The sequence below is a fragment of the Macaca mulatta genome, chromosome 14 (assembly GCF_049350105.2).
Source record: "Macaca mulatta isolate MMU2019108-1 chromosome 14, T2T-MMU8v2.0, whole genome shotgun sequence".
Lineage (NCBI taxonomy): Eukaryota > Metazoa > Chordata > Mammalia > Primates > Cercopithecidae > Macaca > Macaca mulatta.
In genome coordinates this window covers 469,214-485,277 of record NC_133419.1, presented here as the reverse complement: position 1 = coordinate 485,277, position 16,064 = coordinate 469,214, and the positions used below count along the sequence as shown (strand labels likewise).

The 16,064-nt window shown below is 53.7% G+C and overlaps 1 protein-coding gene across 19 annotated transcripts in view; it reads right to left on the bottom strand.

Moving 5' to 3' along the window:
• The window catches only part of PHRF1 (PHD and ring finger domains 1), a 38,608-nt gene that overhangs the window by 20,917 nt on the left and 1,627 nt on the right, over positions 1 to 16,064 (bottom strand). For 11 of the 19 annotated variants that reach the window (XR_013403352.1, XR_013403353.1, XR_013403354.1 and 8 more), the window contains exons 2-6: positions 11,927 to 12,041; positions 11,453 to 11,572; positions 5,367 to 5,572; positions 1,393 to 1,476; positions 13 to 131 (exon numbers count right to left, since the gene is read on the bottom strand). Coding sequence is in view for 15 of the 19 variants with exons in the window: in XM_015113238.3 (XP_014968724.3) it covers positions 13 to 131; positions 1,393 to 1,476; positions 5,367 to 5,572; positions 11,453 to 11,572; positions 11,927 to 12,020 (623 nt within the window). In the remaining 4 variants the exon portion in view is untranslated. The remainder of the gene's footprint in view (positions 1 to 12; positions 132 to 1,392; positions 1,477 to 5,366; positions 5,573 to 11,452; positions 11,573 to 11,926; positions 12,042 to 16,064) is intronic. The other 8 variants (XR_013403355.1, XM_015113241.3, XM_077961529.1 and 5 more) reach the window with 1 other exon arrangement.

Genomic DNA, 16,064 nt, shown 5'->3' with positions numbered 1-16,064 from the left:
AGCGTCCCTTACCCCGCATCGCAGCCATCACAGAGCAAGAGCCTGTCCTCGCGGTCACTCCTGCCGCACACCTCACAGAAGGTGGGGTCCTCCTCCTCTTCCTCACTTGCTTTGGTGTTCTCCACTGGGATCTAGGACAGAACCAGCGGTCACACACCACATGGGACCCAGACTCCCCACGGTCAATTCCCATCACGATACACAGTTAATCCAGAATCGATCGATCGGCTTCAGATTCCTAAGTGGGCTCCACAGGCCCAGAGGGTCTCCCTCGACGTGCACACAAGAATTTTTATGTTTTCTACCATCTCAGGGTGGTGATCTAAGAGGAAAATATTCAACAGAAAGCAAAGTATGATGCATGGAAAGGAGCGGGTAAGCCCTGTGGCCCCTAAGTGGAGTCATCAAGCAAGGCAAGGCAGCAGCTGCCGGACTGCCACTTAAGAGCAAGGTCTGCCTCTTAAAAAAAAAAAAAAAAAAAAAAAGCGAGGTGTGGTGGCTCACGCCTGTAATCCCAGCACTTCAGGAGGCCAAGGTGGGCAGATCACGAGGTCAGGAGATTGAGACCATCCTGGCTAACATGTGAAACCCCGTCTCTACTTAAAAAAAAAAAAAAAGTTAGCTGGGCGTGGTGGTGGCAGGCACCTGTAGTCCCAGCTACTTGGGAGGCTGAGGCAGGAGAATGGCGTGAACCTGCAGTGAGCCAAGACTGTGCCACTGCACTCCAGCCTGGGCAACAGAGCAAGATTCGGTCTCCAAAAAAAAATCTGGGCACAGTGGCTCACGCCTGTAATCCCAGCACTTTGGGAGGCTGAGGCAGGAGGACGGCTTGAGCCTAGGAGTTCGAGACCCACCTGGACAACACAGTGAGACCTCGTCTCCACTTAAACAAAAAAAAATAGCCAGGTGTGGTGGTGAACGCCTGTGGACCCAGCTACTCAGGAGGCTGAGGCAGGAGAGGATGGCTTGAACCCAGGAGGCTGAGGCTGTAATAAGCTGTGATTGTGCCACTGCGCCCCAGCCTGGGTGAAAGAGCAAGACGGTGTCTCAAAAACAAAATAAATCTCAAAAACAAAATAAAGAGCTCTGAGCAGACGGGCCAGAGAGCCGCTCCCCGATGTGATGGGTACAGGGCTGGGGTCGAAGGGACATCCCAGGAGCTGGCAACATCTCTGCCTCTCACCCCCAACCCGGACCCCAAACCCCCCAGACAGGGCACAACTCAAGCTCCAGGTTTCCTGCTCAGGGCCACAAGGGGCACTCGAGTTGACTGCTATGAAGCATTTAACCAACACTCATTTCAGGAGAGCAAGCCCACTTTGGAAAGCACGCTGTCCCACAGGGCAGGGACGTGAGCACGCCTGGGGTCTCCACAGCAGCATCCACACTCACCTTCCTTAAGATTTTACCACCAAATTGAGCTCGAATACAAATGCTCTTAAAGAGAGTTCGATCAACTGGACAGGAATTGGCATTCTGTGAGAAATAGAAACGGGATGAGAATCTTATAAATCACTTTCACTTAACGGTCAAAAAATTCTTTTACATTAAAAATCAAGTATCTCCGTGCCTCCGTGTGCCAGGTCCTCCACTAAGCTGCTGGCAACATGGCAGTGAAGGGACCACAGCGAGCCTTGCCTCCCTGCAGAGCTGCCAGCCCTGACAGGGGGAGGGAAGAGCAGCTCCATGAACGCGAAGCATCTGGTGACAATAAAGGGAGGACGGGGAGGCAGGGGGGCGGCATCGTGCACAGGCCCCTCTGCGGTGAGCCCTGTTCAAATCTTCTGCCAACTTTTCCAAAAGATTGTTGGACATTCACTAGTAAATTTTTAGAATTTCTTTTAATAGGCCGGGAGCAGGGGCTCACGCCTGTAATCCCAGCACTTTGGGAGGCTGAGGCACGCAGATCACCTGAGGTCGGGAATTCGAGACCAGCCTCACCAACACGGAGAAACCCCATCTCTACTAAAAACACAAAATTAGCCAGGCGTGGTGGCGCATGCCTGTAACCCCAGCTACTCAGGAGGCTGAGTCAGGAGAATCGCTTGAACCCTGGAGACGGAGGTTGCAGTGAGCCAAGATGGCGCCATTGCACTTCAGCCTGGGCAACAAGAGCCAAACTCCATCTCAAAAAAAATTTCTTTTCATAGTGTGGACAACAGTCAGGTATGCGTGGCAAAAATTTTTTTGCCTTTATTAATAGTGTTCTGACCCACATAAAATCTTTAAATTAATTTTATACCATACATAAGAAAACACTGATTTTAACTGAATAATTCAATGGGCCCTGACAAATGCATATCCTGCAGAGTCCCCACCCTGGTCTTCGGGCCCTTCCCTCTCCCACCTGGCTGTTTCTTCCTGTTGTCTCGGGTGTGTCAGGTACGTCTTCCCTGGGGTTTCTCAGGAGTGGAGTCACGGCATGGACTCCTGCTCACGGCATTCTGCCCTCCCTAGCACTGCAGAGACGCCACCACACAAACGGCTCATGTGTCCCTTCCCCCGTGGTGCACATCGACGGACGTGTCTTTGTGTGGGTGCACTTCTGTTTCTCTCGGGTAAACACCCATGAATACATGTGCCTTTGAGGTTGTGCGTGTGACATCCCCCCTCTGGAGTGTGGGGCGCCATCCTCCCCAGCAGCAGCTCCCGTGGTGGGACTGGGGTTCCCAGAGGAGCCCTGCTGCGGAGCCCCGCACACTCACTGCCCGTGTGCAGACATTCTCTCAGGCTAGGCCCCGCATGCTCAGAGCCTGTTTGCAGATGTTCTCTCAGATTGTTTAGGAAATCCTTCCCTTTTCTTATCACAGAGCTGCCCGTGCTTTCCTTTCCAAGTTTCAGTTTTGCTTTCTAATTCAAAATCTTGAATCCATCCAGCATCGTGTGTGTGCTGTGAGCAGCCCCCGCCTGATTGGTCCCCCAGGCACTGCCTGTCTCCCCAAGTATGTCCAGGTCTCTTTCAGGGCCCCTGCAAAACCCTAGGACTGGTTTTCATTCCTGGACTGATGCCAGTTCAATCACTGTAGTTTTATAAACCGTAATATCCAGTAGGCAATTTCTCCCCTTTTCAAAGCTATCTTGGCAATTCTTGGTGCCTTCCTGTCCTCATGTGCTGATTTCACAACACATCAAGCGCTCTGAACTCCTGCTGGGACGGACGGAATCAGCATCCCGCCCTCCCTATGGAGTAAGACGTCTTGAAAGGGAAGGGGCCTTGCTTCCTTCAATCACAGCTGTGTTGGAAAAGCTCTTTAAATGTCTTAAACATCTTTATGACTTATTTCTAAATACAATGTTTAATCTTTATTAACCTTGTATCCAGCAATCTTGCTAAGCAGTATTCTAACAGTTTATTTGTAAGATTTCTTCTTTTTTTTTGAGACAGAGTCTCCCTCTGTTGCCCAGGCTGGAGTGCAGTGGTACAATCTCAGCTCACTGCAACCTCCACCTCCCAGGTTCAAGCGATTCTCCTGCCTCAGTCTCTCGAGTAGCCGGGATTACAGGCATGTGGTACCATGCCCAGCTAATTTTTGTATTTTTAGTAGAGATGGGTTTCACCATGTTGGCCAGGATGGTCTCGATCTCTTGACCTCATGATCCAGCCACCTCGGCCTCCCAAAGTGCTGGGATTACATGCATGAGCCACTGTGCTCGGACTCATTTGTAAGATTTCTATACTGACAAACTTATTTGTAAATGCCCTCCCTCTCCTGCCCAATACTTATCTAATAAATGCCAGACAGAAAATACACAGCAAACACCATATCTTGTTCCTCAATTTAAATGAAAGCTTCACTTACCAAAAGAAAAATCTACAAAAAAATAAATGAAAAAAAGTGGCCGGGTGCAGTGGCTCACACCTGTAATCCCAACACTTTGGGAGGCTGAGGTGGGCGGATCACCTGAGGTCGGGAGTTCAAGACCAGCCTGACCAACATGGTGAAACCCTGTCTCTACTAAAAATACAAAATTACCCTGGCGTGGTAGCAGGTGCTTGTAGTCCCCGCTACTCGGAAGGCTGAGGCAGGAGAATCACTTGAACCCGGAAGGTGGAGGCTGCAGTGAGCCGAGATCGCACCACTGCACTCCAGCCTAGGCAACAAGAGCAAAACCCTCCCCCCACAAAAAAAAGAAAAATCTGAGCCTAAATCTACTGTGGGCTGTGGACTCACCACAACAGAACAGGACTAGGAAGTACCAGAGCCAGACTTCGGGTGATGTCACAGCCTGCCCCCACCAGCAGCATTAGTAATGTCTGGGTCCTGCTTCAGACTAAGCATACGGGCAGTTTTCAGCTACTCGGGGAGACAGAACAGGAAGACCCAGTCACTGGGAATCCTGGGTGAGGTCATGGTCCTGAGAAGAGTCGGGGACAGCACGGGCTGCCGGTGCACCCGCAGGGAGGAGAGGGAGTCGAGAGGTGGCAGTGTCAGAGCTGAGCCCTGAGTACAGAGGTCAGGGACTCATCAGTCATCCTTGGACTGCAAGTTCTACTTTTTTGACATTTTTCACAATCAAGTATTCAGAAAGGGCGGGGGGAGCTGATTGCTTCTAAAGGTTCATTTTGAAATATAAAATACACTGCATGTTTACAGTAAACTCTCTTCACCTGTTTTAAGGACAGTCCCTTTTGATGCCGGTTATTGTGACTGAGTGCTGTATCCTACCGATGTTTTCTTTTTCCTTTTTTTTTTTTTTTTGAGACGGAGTCTCGCTCTGTCGCCCGGGCTGGAGTGCAGTGGCCGGATCTCAGCTCACTGCAAACTCTGCCTCCCAGGTTTACGCCATTCTCCTGCCTCAGCCTCCCAAGTAGCTGGGACTATAGGCGCCCGCACCTCGCCCGGCTAGTTTTTTGTACTTTTTCAGTAGAGACGGGGTTTCACCGTGTTAGCCAGGATGGTCTCGATCTGACCTCGTGATCTGCCCGTCTCGGCCTCCCAAAGTGCTGGGATTACAGGCTTGAGCCACTGCGCCCGGCTACTACAGGTGTTTTCTGTATCAACTGAGAGAACCACCTGTCAAGGCAGCAAACCGCCCAAGCACCACAGCACACCTGCCTCTGGCTGGCAGGCTGAGATGGCCCCTAAGTCATCCAGGGTTTCTGCAGCTGGTCCCGAGAGATCCACAGCCGTCCTCTCTCCTGCCACTGACCGATACACCACAAACGCCTCACATGAGCTCACCCACACTCCCAAGAGCCATGATGCTCACAAAGCAAAGGCCAAGCCAGACTCAATCCTGTGGCTCCAGGGTCAGCCGCAGAGCAGAGAGCTAGAACCTCGCAAGAGGCTGACCACAGGCTGGGTCACCTATAAACAGGGAGGCTATCCTGAAGGGAGGAAGAACCCAACCAGAGGTGAACTCACCTTGGACCATTCGACAATGCAGTCCAGGCAGAAGTAATGGGCACAGTTCTCTGGCGTCCCCACGGCCTGGTCTCTGAATGTGTTGAGACAGATCGGGCAGCTCTCCGCATCATCATCAGAATTAAAAGAGCCGGCAGCTTCCAGTTTCCCCTGAGTACCCGCTACCTCCAGCAACGTCTCCCCATCGTCTTCAGAATCCTCAGAACCTGGAGAGAGAGGAAATGTTCCAACTGGTGCAAGCAGGACTGGCAGCGCGAACTGTGGCACTGGAGGCAAGCAGGCCAGGCTGCACTCCGGACACCAGGTCTGCAACGCAGAGCCCGCCTCCCCAGGGGCTCACATCCTGCCACTTATCTCTACGTGCACGCTTAGCACATCCACAACCCCAGGAGCCCTTCCCCGCACCTAACCTGAAGCCTCGGGCGCCCTGCACCGAGGCGTGGGAAGTTGAGCGTCCTGAGTGCCAGATCAGCTCCTCTTAAGCTGAGCCTGGGTCTGAGGCAGACCTCAAGAGGAGCGGCAACCCTGGGGCCCAGCACAGGTCCCAGAGATCATCAGGTTCATTTCGGAGCCTCCAAGCAAGCCCCTCAGTGCAACAGCCCCCTGACAGCAGCCCCCGTTTCCAACGCCCCCTTCTCAAAGCCTGAGGACCATGAACCATCTGCCTGCAGACGGGACCTCCTTCTGAGGTCGCCCGTTCCTCTTCCCTGTGGGAGGCAGAGCAGAGGCTCCTAACTGAGCCACTGACCACAACCATTCTGGTCAATTTGGAGTGGTTCTGAGGCTACACCCTGACCAGCAGCAGGAAAATGCTCTGAGTTCAACATGGCAGAGCCCACATGTGCACTGCTCTTTTCTTCCTACCAAACTCCACTGAAACAACGCTAAAGGAAACAGAACACAAGTTCACATGGGAAGAGGAGCAGACTCGGTATGGGTGGCAGGTTCCTCCTCAGCCCCGAGACTCTCCCGGTTCCACACATATGGGCAGGACCCTGCCAGCACTGGGGCATCACTCCCAGGACCCTGCTGTTACCCGGCAAAGGGAAAGGCACACCCAGAACAGGAATTTACACTGTTGAGGAGGCTGGGAGAAGTGAGAGCTGCGAGGGAGGCAGCAGAAGAGTTTTAAGTTTTCATCTTTCATGTTAGGAGTTGAAGAACTACTGGCTGGGCGCAGTGGCTCACGCCTGTAATCCCAGCACTTTGGGAGACCGAGGCAGGCGGATCACGAGGTCAGGAGATCGAGATCATCCTGGCTGACACGGTGAAACGCCGTCTCTACTAAAAATACAAAATATTGCCGGGCGTGGTGGCTCAAGCCTGTAATCCCAGCACTTTGTGAGGCCAAGGAGGGTAGACCGCGAGGTCAGGGGCTTGAGACCAGCCTGGCCAACATGGCAAGACCCATCTCTACAAAAAATACAAAAATAGCCGGGTGTGGTGGTGTGTGCCTGTAATCCCAGCTACTCGGGAGGCTGAGGCAGGAGAATCGCTTGAACCTGGGGAGCGGAGGTTGCAGTGAGCCTAGACGGTGCCATCGCACTCCAACCTGGGTGACAAAGACTCCATCTCAAAAATAAACAAATAAATAATAAAAATACAAAAAATCAGCTGGGCATGGTGGCGGCACCTGTAGTCCCAGCTACTCGGGAGGCTGAGGCAAGAGAATGGCGTGAACCCGGAAGGCGGAGCTTGCAGTGAGCTGAGATCGCGCCACTGCACTCCAGCCTGGGCGACAGAGCAAGACTCCATCTCAAAAAGAAAAAAAGAGTTGAAGAGCTACTACCTCAAGCTGGAGAGGGCAGTGTAACAAGTGATTTCCAGCAGGAAACACCAGGGTGGGAAAAGCAACGAGAACGAAAGTTCCTGGGCCCAGCGACGTGGGCCTTGCCCGTGGAATAACTCCCTCCTCAACATGTTTCCCACCAGTTAGGGATCCACTGGCTACTTCTTCATGATTAAAAAACAGTCCTGGGCCGGGCGCGGTGGCTCAAGCCTGTAATCCCAGCACTTTGGGAGGCCGAGACGGGCGGATCACGAGGTCAGGAGATCGAGACCATCCTGGCTAACACCGTGAAACCCCGTCTCTACTAAAAATACAAAAAACTAGCCGGGCGAGGTGGCGGGCGCCTGTAGTCCCAGCTACTCCGGAGGCTGAGGCAGGAGAATGGCCTAAACCCGGGAGGCGGAGCTTGCAGTGAGCTGAGATCCGGCCACTGCACTCCAGCCCGGGCTACAGAGCAAGACTCCGTCTCGAAAAAAAAAAAAAAAAAAAAAAACAGTCCTGGCCAGGCATAGTGGCTCACGCATGTCATCCCAGCACTTTGGGAGGCCAAGGCAGGCAGATCACCTGAGGTCAGGAGTTCGAGACCAGCCTGGTCAACATGGTGAAACCCCGTCTCTAATAAAAACAAAAAAATTACCCAGGCGTGCTGACATGCACCTGTAATCCGAGCTACTTGAGAGGCTGAGGCAGGAGAACTGCTTGAACCTGGGAGGTGGAGGCTGCAGTGAGCCCAGATCGCGCCACTACACTCCAGCCTGGGCAACAAGAGCGAAATTCGGTCTCAAAAAAAAAAAAAAAAAAAAAAAAGTTCCTGGAGGAATAAAGAGGGGAGGGGTGTTCACTAAAGTTCTGCAGACACTGGCTACACCAACACCTCTCCGGTGCCTTCCCATCCCTTTCCTTCAGGGCGCTCAGCCCTCGGGCTCCAGGCCTCTGTAAACCTTCTGTCTCTTCACAGCCCCCAGCCCTGGCCTCCCTGCTGCCCCTGCCCAGCCACCTCCTCCTGCCCCTCAGGTGGCAGCTTGTATTCTCCAGAAGCCTGTCCCCACCCCAGGTCCAAGGAGCCTGTCCCTTTCCCAGACGCCCCACAGCTCTCAGTGTCTATGACCCTGTCCCCCAGCTGCTGCCTGACGCGCTGTGTTTGCTGCTAGAAAGTGAGCGCAGACACGGTGGGGGCACTGCTGAGGCTCCTGTCACCCTCACTCCAGCCCGCAACCCAGAGTCGCTGGCATCCAATGTGCCCTCAGGATCTCAAGGACAGAGAGTCACCCTGACGGCCCATGCTTTCAGCCCTGGCAATGCCAGAATCCGTGCGCAGACCTGCTACAGACGAACCAGAGCCCTAACCCAGCGCTGGGAGTAAGCAGGGGAGCCCCCTTGGCACCTGCAGACCCAGCAGACCCACAAGAGCACGTCGCGTGCAGAGCTAAACATCGAACTCTGGAAGGACACGGCCAACACACACTGGCTCAGGCCATGAGCGCCATTCCCTCACCAACAGTCTCAAACAGAAGGGTTACCTTTCCGGAACATTCTAACCCTGATAACCACAGGGTTATCCTGAAAGACTGTGACACACAGATCACAGTAGCCACTTGAGGACCACGGATTTTCCAGCCCAAGGGTGATGTCAGTGGAAAGGCAAAATTCTGAGGCTGAGCTCACCCTCCCTCTGAGGATGCCACCACAGTAGAGCCGGGGCAGGGTTGGGGCAGGGCCGGGGCAAGGTCGGGGCAGGGCAGGGGCAGGACCGGGGCAGGGTTGGGGCAAGGCCGCCTCCTTGGTGGCCTCACAGACTACGCACCACGGAGGGTGACAGCAACGGGCACAGGGAAGGAGGTACCACCAGTGCACCCCACAGACTTGTCTCCCCTTTGTTTTGTTTGAGACAGCGTCTCGCTCCATCACCCAGGCTGGAATGTAGCCTCAACTTCCTGGGCTCCAGGGTCCTCTCACCTCAGCCTCCTGCGTAGCTGAGACCATAGGCCTGGGCCACCACACCCAGCCCAGACCTGCCCTTTAAAGCACTGTTCTCCGAAAAGAATTTCAAGGGTACATACAATCATCAATCAATCGTAAGTGAGCTAATTTTTTTTTTTTTTTTTTTTGAGACAGAGTTTCGTTCTGTTGCCCAGGCTGGAGTGTGGTGGCACGATCACAGCTCACTGCAGCCTGGACCTCTTGGGCTCAAGTGATCCTCCAACCTCAGCCTCCTGAATAGTGGGGATTACAGGCACACACCACTGTGCCCAGCTAATTTTTGTGGGGCGTTTTTGTTTTTTTTTTTTTTTTTTTTTTGAGACAGAGTCTCGTTCTGTTGCCCAGGCTAGAGTGCAGTGGCGCGATCTTGGCTCACTGCAAGCTCCACCTCCTGGGTTCACGCCATTCTCCTGCCTCAGCCTCCCAAGTAGCTGGGACTACAGGTGCCCGCCATCACGCCCGGTTTTTTGTATTTTTAGTAGAGACGGGGTTTCACCGTGTGAGCCAGGACGGTCTCAATCTCCTGACCTCGTGATCTGCCCGCCTTAGCCTCCCAAAGTGCTGGGATTACAGGCGTGAGCCACCGCGCCCAGCCAATTTTTTTTGTATTTTTAGTAGAGACGGGGTTTTACCATGTTAGGCAGGATGGTCTCGATCTCCTGACCTCGTGATCTGCCCACCTTGGCCTCCCAAAGTGCTGGGATTACAGGCATGAGCCCCTGCTCCTGGTCAATTTTTGTATTTTTTGTAGAGATGAGGTCTTGCTATGTTGTCCAGGCTGGTCTTGAACTCCTGAGCTCAAGCAATCCGCCTGCTTCACGTTCCCAAAGTGCTGGGCTTACAGGCGTGAGCACCGTGCCCAGCCAGCCAGAATTTCTCTTTCTTCCTTTGAGATGGAATCTTACTCTATTGCTCAGGCTGGAGTGCAATGGCACAATCTCTACTCACTGCAACCTCTGCCTCCCAGGTTCAAGCCATTCTCCTGCCTCATCCTCCCGAGCAGCTGGGATTACAGGTGTGTGCCACCACACCAGGCTAATTTTCTGTGTTTTTAGCAGAGATGGGGTTTCACCATGTTGGCCAGGCTGGTCTCGAACTCCTAACCTCAGGTGATCCACCTGCCTTGGCCTCCTGAAGTGCTGGGATTACAGGCCTGAGCCACTGCGCCTGGCCTGAATTTCTTAATAAAATCATAAAATCGCACAATGCATCTGTCAGTTCTTAGGAGTTCTGTTCAGATGACAGTATGAACCACAAGCGGGTCAGGAGGTCCCCGGTCATGGCAAACCCCGGGTCACGCTAAACCCATCCTGTACCTAGGTGATGACGGCATGCCTTTGTCGGGGTGTGGGGGGCAGGCGGTTGCCAAGATCTTGCTGCTCCTTCCATGGGGAATTCCAGTTCGGTTACATTCTCTCCAAAAACATCACAGATGATGTTGTTCAGTGTTCTTAGACATTTTAATTTTTTGCCCTCAACAGAGAAGAGACCTACTACGTTGTCAAACTGAACTTCAAAATGAAGGACCACAGCCGGGCACGGTGGCTCACACCTGGAATCCCAGCACTGGGAGACTGAGGCGGGCGGATCACGAGGTCAGGAGTTCGAGACCAGCCTGGCCAACATGGTGAAATCCCATCTCTACTAAAAATACAAAAATTAGTCAGGCGTGGTGGCAGGCGCCCGTAATCCCGGCTCCTCGGGAAGCTGAGGCAGGAGAACTGCTTGAGCCCAAGAGGCGGAAGTTGCAGTGAGCTGAGATTGAACCACTGCACTCCAGCCTAGGCAACAGAGCAAGACACCGTCTCAAAAAAACAAACAAACAAAAAAACGCTGGGTGCGGTGGCTCACACCTATATTCCCAGCACTTTAGGAGGCCAAGGCAGGCGGATCACAAGGTCAGCAGATCAAGACCATCCTGGCTAACGCGGTGAAACCCCATCTCTACTAAAAATACAAAAAATTAGCCAGGTGTGGTGGCGGGTACCTGTAGTCCCAGCTACTCGGAAGGCTGAGGCAGAAGAATGGCCTGAACTCGGGAGGCGGAGCTTGCAGTGGGCTGAGATCACACCACTGCACTCCAGCCTCGGTGACAGAGCAAAACTCCGTCTTAAAAAAAAAAAAAAAAAAAAAAAAAAAAGACCACAAATAAAGTAAGCCGTCATTACAGCTGAAGACGAGACCTCACTGCAGGTGACCATGGGGACGGGGCCAGCTGTGGTGAGGACAGCACTCTCACGGAGGATGTGTTATAAAAGGCTGCCCCCACCATGACAAGAGGAAACACAGAAGCCGGCGTGAACACCAGCTGTCTCACCAGATCTGTCTTCCAGGTCTTCCTCCTCAGACGCCCCCTCATCTTCTCCGTCTGTGCCATCTCCGTGCTCGCTGTCGCTGTCATCCCCGGAGTCCCCACTGCTGCCCTCGCTGCTTTCGTCTAGACAACAGGGTGAGACACAAGCCGCAGGGGCGTCAAGACCATGCAGCAGAGAGCAGGTAGCTTTGCACAGGCATAGAGGCATCAGGAGCACCTGCCAAACGGCTAACAGCTTCCCCAGGGCTGGCAAAGTGGGGGCACACGCAGAGAAAGGGAACATTCTTTCGTTCAACATTTGTGTTGTTTGCATTAAAAATAAGACAAAACAATACACTACTTCCACAATTTAAAATCAAAGGATAATTTTTTTTAGACTGAAAGTTGACAAGCGACACACACAGACGACCTCCACAGGGAAACACCAGGCACCCTGCTCCTCCTGGGGATGCCCCTACCCGGCACTGGGCAGCTCACCAAAGTCACCTGCCGGGTCCGCAAGGCCGACCTGTGGGTGTCCATCCGGCCCCGGGCTCCGGGCCACAAGCTCATCCAGGCTGTCGTCATCCATTGCTGCACATTGAGCTCAGCTCTGAAAGAAACCAGAGCCGGGAAACTTCGAAACTGTCCCAGGCTGCAAAGAGCCCTCTGAAGAGCGACGACCTCTCCCCACAGGCCGCATCCCAGTGTCACATCCACCGCCACAGCACGTGGAGGGTGAGCCCTAAGACATCACACACAGAACAACCCTCACCAGTAAGCCTTGCACACAATTCACATTTACAGAGCTACCTGAGAAGCCACATCCCAGCTGGCCACTGCACCCGGCCAGGAAAAAAAAAAATTGTTTTTAACTAAAAAAAAAAAAAAAAAAAAAATAGGTCGGCCGGGTGCAGTGGCTCACACCTGTAACCCCAGCACTTTGAGAAGCCGAGGTGGGTGGATCACCTGAGGTCGGGAGTTTGAGACCAAGCCTGATCAGCATGATGAAACCCTGTCTCTGCTAAAAATATAAAAATTAGCCGGGCGTAGTGGCAGGTGCCTGTAATCCCGGCTACTGGGGAAGCTGAGGCAGGAGAATCACTTGCACCTGGGAGGCAGAGGTTGCAGTGAGCTGAGATTGTGCTACTGCACTCCAGCCTGGGCAACAGAGCAAGACTCCGTCTGAAAAAAAAAAGTAAAATTAGCTGGGCGTGGTGGTGGGCACCTATAATCCCAGCAACTCAGGAGGCTGAGGCAAAAGAATTGCTTGAACCCGGGAGGAGGGGGCTGCGGTGAGCTGAGATCGCACCACTGCACTCCAACCTGGGCAGTAAGAGTGAAACTCCATCTCAAAAAAAAAAAAAAAAAAAAGGTCACTGACCAGTGAACTGCAACACTCCTGAGGAATCGCAACACCATATACAAACAAAATGGCCTCATCCTGAGCTGAGGCAGAGCCGGGCTTTATCAGCTGCGCACAAGAGGGGGCTCGGTGACACGCAGGGTGCTCTCCCTGCCAAGGCTGGCCAGTGTCGGGAGGCCCGGAGGCTCCTCTGACCGCACCCCAACCCCATCCACCAGGGTGTTGCTGAGTCCCCGGTGGTACCCAGAGCTGAGGAGGCAGAAGGCACAGAGGCCAGGCCCACCCCTCGGCTCCCAAAGCCACTTGCTCAAGGCACTAACCCATCAGCCAGGACCCCTGCCCTTCCCACTGTGCAAGGTCACTGTGAAGCTACACAGGACACCGTACAAAGCCTTGGGAAATCTAGCTGGACACGCTCCTCCTTCCACACCAGGGCCTCAAACTTTGGTCCCAGATAAGGAATGAGATGCGCGCACGTGGTTCATTTCTCATCAGTGCTATTCACCTTGTTTCCCAGGCGACCCTGGGAGGAAAGGTCTCTCGACTAGGAGAGTGAGCCAGGAATCCAGCGAGGCAGTGAAGCCGGCCCTGCAGCACTGTTTCCCCACCAGGTCCAAGCTCCATCCATGGTCAGATGAAAGCGCATCGCACAAGAGGCCAGGAAGTGGGGGGCCACAGCCAGGGGCCCTCGAGCTCAGGGCCTCCTCGCATTGGAGCTCAGCTCCTGCCACCACCGCGGGTTGCACATGTACCACAGCAACTGGGGAAAGGGGCTGTCACCGCCACTGCTGTCCGGACACCCCTGGACAACAATCCCTAATGGGGTTAAGGCTCAGAGAGCAGGACAGCCTCACTTCCCATCTGACAAGACCGTGCGAAACCCTAAATTCTTTTTTTTTTGAGATGGAGTCTTGCTCTGTCGCCCAGGTTGGAGTGCTGGAGTGCAGTGGCAAGATCTCGGCTCACTGCAAGCTCCGCCTCCCAGGTTCACGCCATTCTCTTGCCTCAGCTTCCCCAGTAGCTGGGACCACAGGCGCCCGCCACTACGCCCGGCTAATTTTTTTTGTATTTTTCAGTAGAGACGGGGTTTCACTGTGTTAGCCAGGATGGTCTCGATCTCCTGACCTCATGATCCACCCGCCTCGGCCTCCCAGAGTGCCGGGATTACAGGCATGAGCCACTGCACCCGGCCAACCCTAGATTCTAAGATGATGCCTTCTAAAATAGTGACGAATGTCAACTCCACCGAACTGTCAACTGCCATATGTGACTACCGCCTGGAAACAGCAATTGTAGAAGTGGTTTTGCCAAATCAGTAATTGACCTTTCTTCTACCTGCTGCCCTAAGGTGAAGACAATTGGCCATGATCCCCGCTCAAGGGAGTCTGCAGCCCTGCTGCTTGGTGGACCCAGCAACTCCACAGAGACGCCCTGCTTGTCCTGCGTCTGAATCCTAGAGACACCAGCTCTGAAAGACACACAAGGGCCACGGCCCATCCAGGAGGGTGACCCCTCTTCCATTCAGAGACACACAAGGGCCATGGCCCACACAGGAGGGTGACCCCTCTTCCATTCAGAGACACACAAGGGCCACGGCCCACACAGGAGAGTGACCCCTCTTCCATTCAGAGACACACAAGGGCCACGGCCCACACAGGAGGGTGACCCCTCTCCCATGGCGTGCACTGAGACCTAGAGTGGCCGTAGCTCTCAGGCCGCAGCTAAGAGGACCTTAACTCCCTGGCAATAGCTGTGACCACCCCAACAACGGACCCCACATCCTCCTGGGACGCCTGCTACAACACCTACCCTGCGCCCCTACGTTGTGCAGCACAAGGTGAATGCAGTCCCTGCCCTGGAGGCAGATTCTCTCACATGAATCTACCAGGGAGCACTTCAAGGAGACCACCTAAGAGACAACAGAGCAGGGCTGGGGGGAGTCCCAGGGTCCAACTACTCCGAGTGCAAATCCTCACTCTGATGATGTATTTCACACAGAAAGTAAAAAATGTGAATCGGGCCAGGCGCGGGGGCTCACGCCTGTAATCCCAGCACTTTGGGAGGCAGAGGTGGGCGGATCACGAGGTCAGGAGATGGAGACCATCCTGGCTAACACGGTGAAACCCTGTCTCTACTAAAAATACAAAAAACTAGCCGGGCGCGGTGGCAGGTGCCTGTAGTCCCAGCTACTCGGGAGGCTGAGGCAGGAGAATGGCATGAACCCGGGAGGTGGAGCTTGCAGTGAGTGGAGATCATACCACTGCACTCCAGCCCGGGCGACACAGCGAGACTCCCGTCTCAAAAAAAAAAGTGAATCGGCAGCCGGGCGCGGTGGCTCACGCCTGTCATCCTAACACTTTCGGAGGCCAAGACGGGCAGATTGCCTGAGCTCAGGAGTTCGAGACCAGCCTAGGCAACACAATGAAACCCCATCTCTACCAAAATACAAAAAATGAACTAGGCGTGGTGGCATGCGCCTGAGTCCCAGCCACTCGGGAGGCTGAGGCAGGAGAATTGCTTAAACCTGGCAGGCAGAGGTTGCAGTGAGCTGAGATCGCGCCACTACACTCCAGCCTGGGTGACAGAGCGAGACTCTGTCTCCTTAAAAAAAAAAAAAAAAAAAAAAAGTGAATTAGCCGGGTGCGGTGGCTCACGCCTGTAATCCAAGCACTTTGGGAGGCCGAGGCAGGCAGATCACTTGAGCCTGCGAGTTAGGAGACCAGCCTGGGCAACATGGCGAAACCCTGTCTCTACAAAAAAATTTAAAAACCAGCTAGGTGTGGTGGAAACCGCCTGTAGTCTCAGCTACTTGGGAGTCTGAGGTGCAAAGATCACTTCACTCCAGGAGGTTGAGGCTGCAGTGAGCCATAATATGTGAACAAATAGCTCCTGGCTTCTCCCTTGATGCACTGAGATTGAGGACCACCTCCAAGGGTTAGGAAGGGCGACAGGCAATGGCTGGGCCTGCCCCAGGGCTGCCAGAAGAGACCAGTGAGGCCATGTGGGGTTTGGCACATAGGAGCTCGCCAGAAATACCAGCTCAGGAAAGAGGCTGAACTCTGCGAGTCCGTGTACCTGTGGGGCTAAGTCCTGAGGCCTTTGAACTTTACCACAGCTGGTGAGGGAAGCCTCCATGGGCCTCTTACAATCCTCCACCACAGCAGCAGGAAGGTTCAGGTTATGTGAGGCTGAACAACATCCTTTCCTGGGTATCCCACAACAGTAACTAGGGGTTATTTTGCCAAAGACGAGAAAATAACCCAGGAAGTC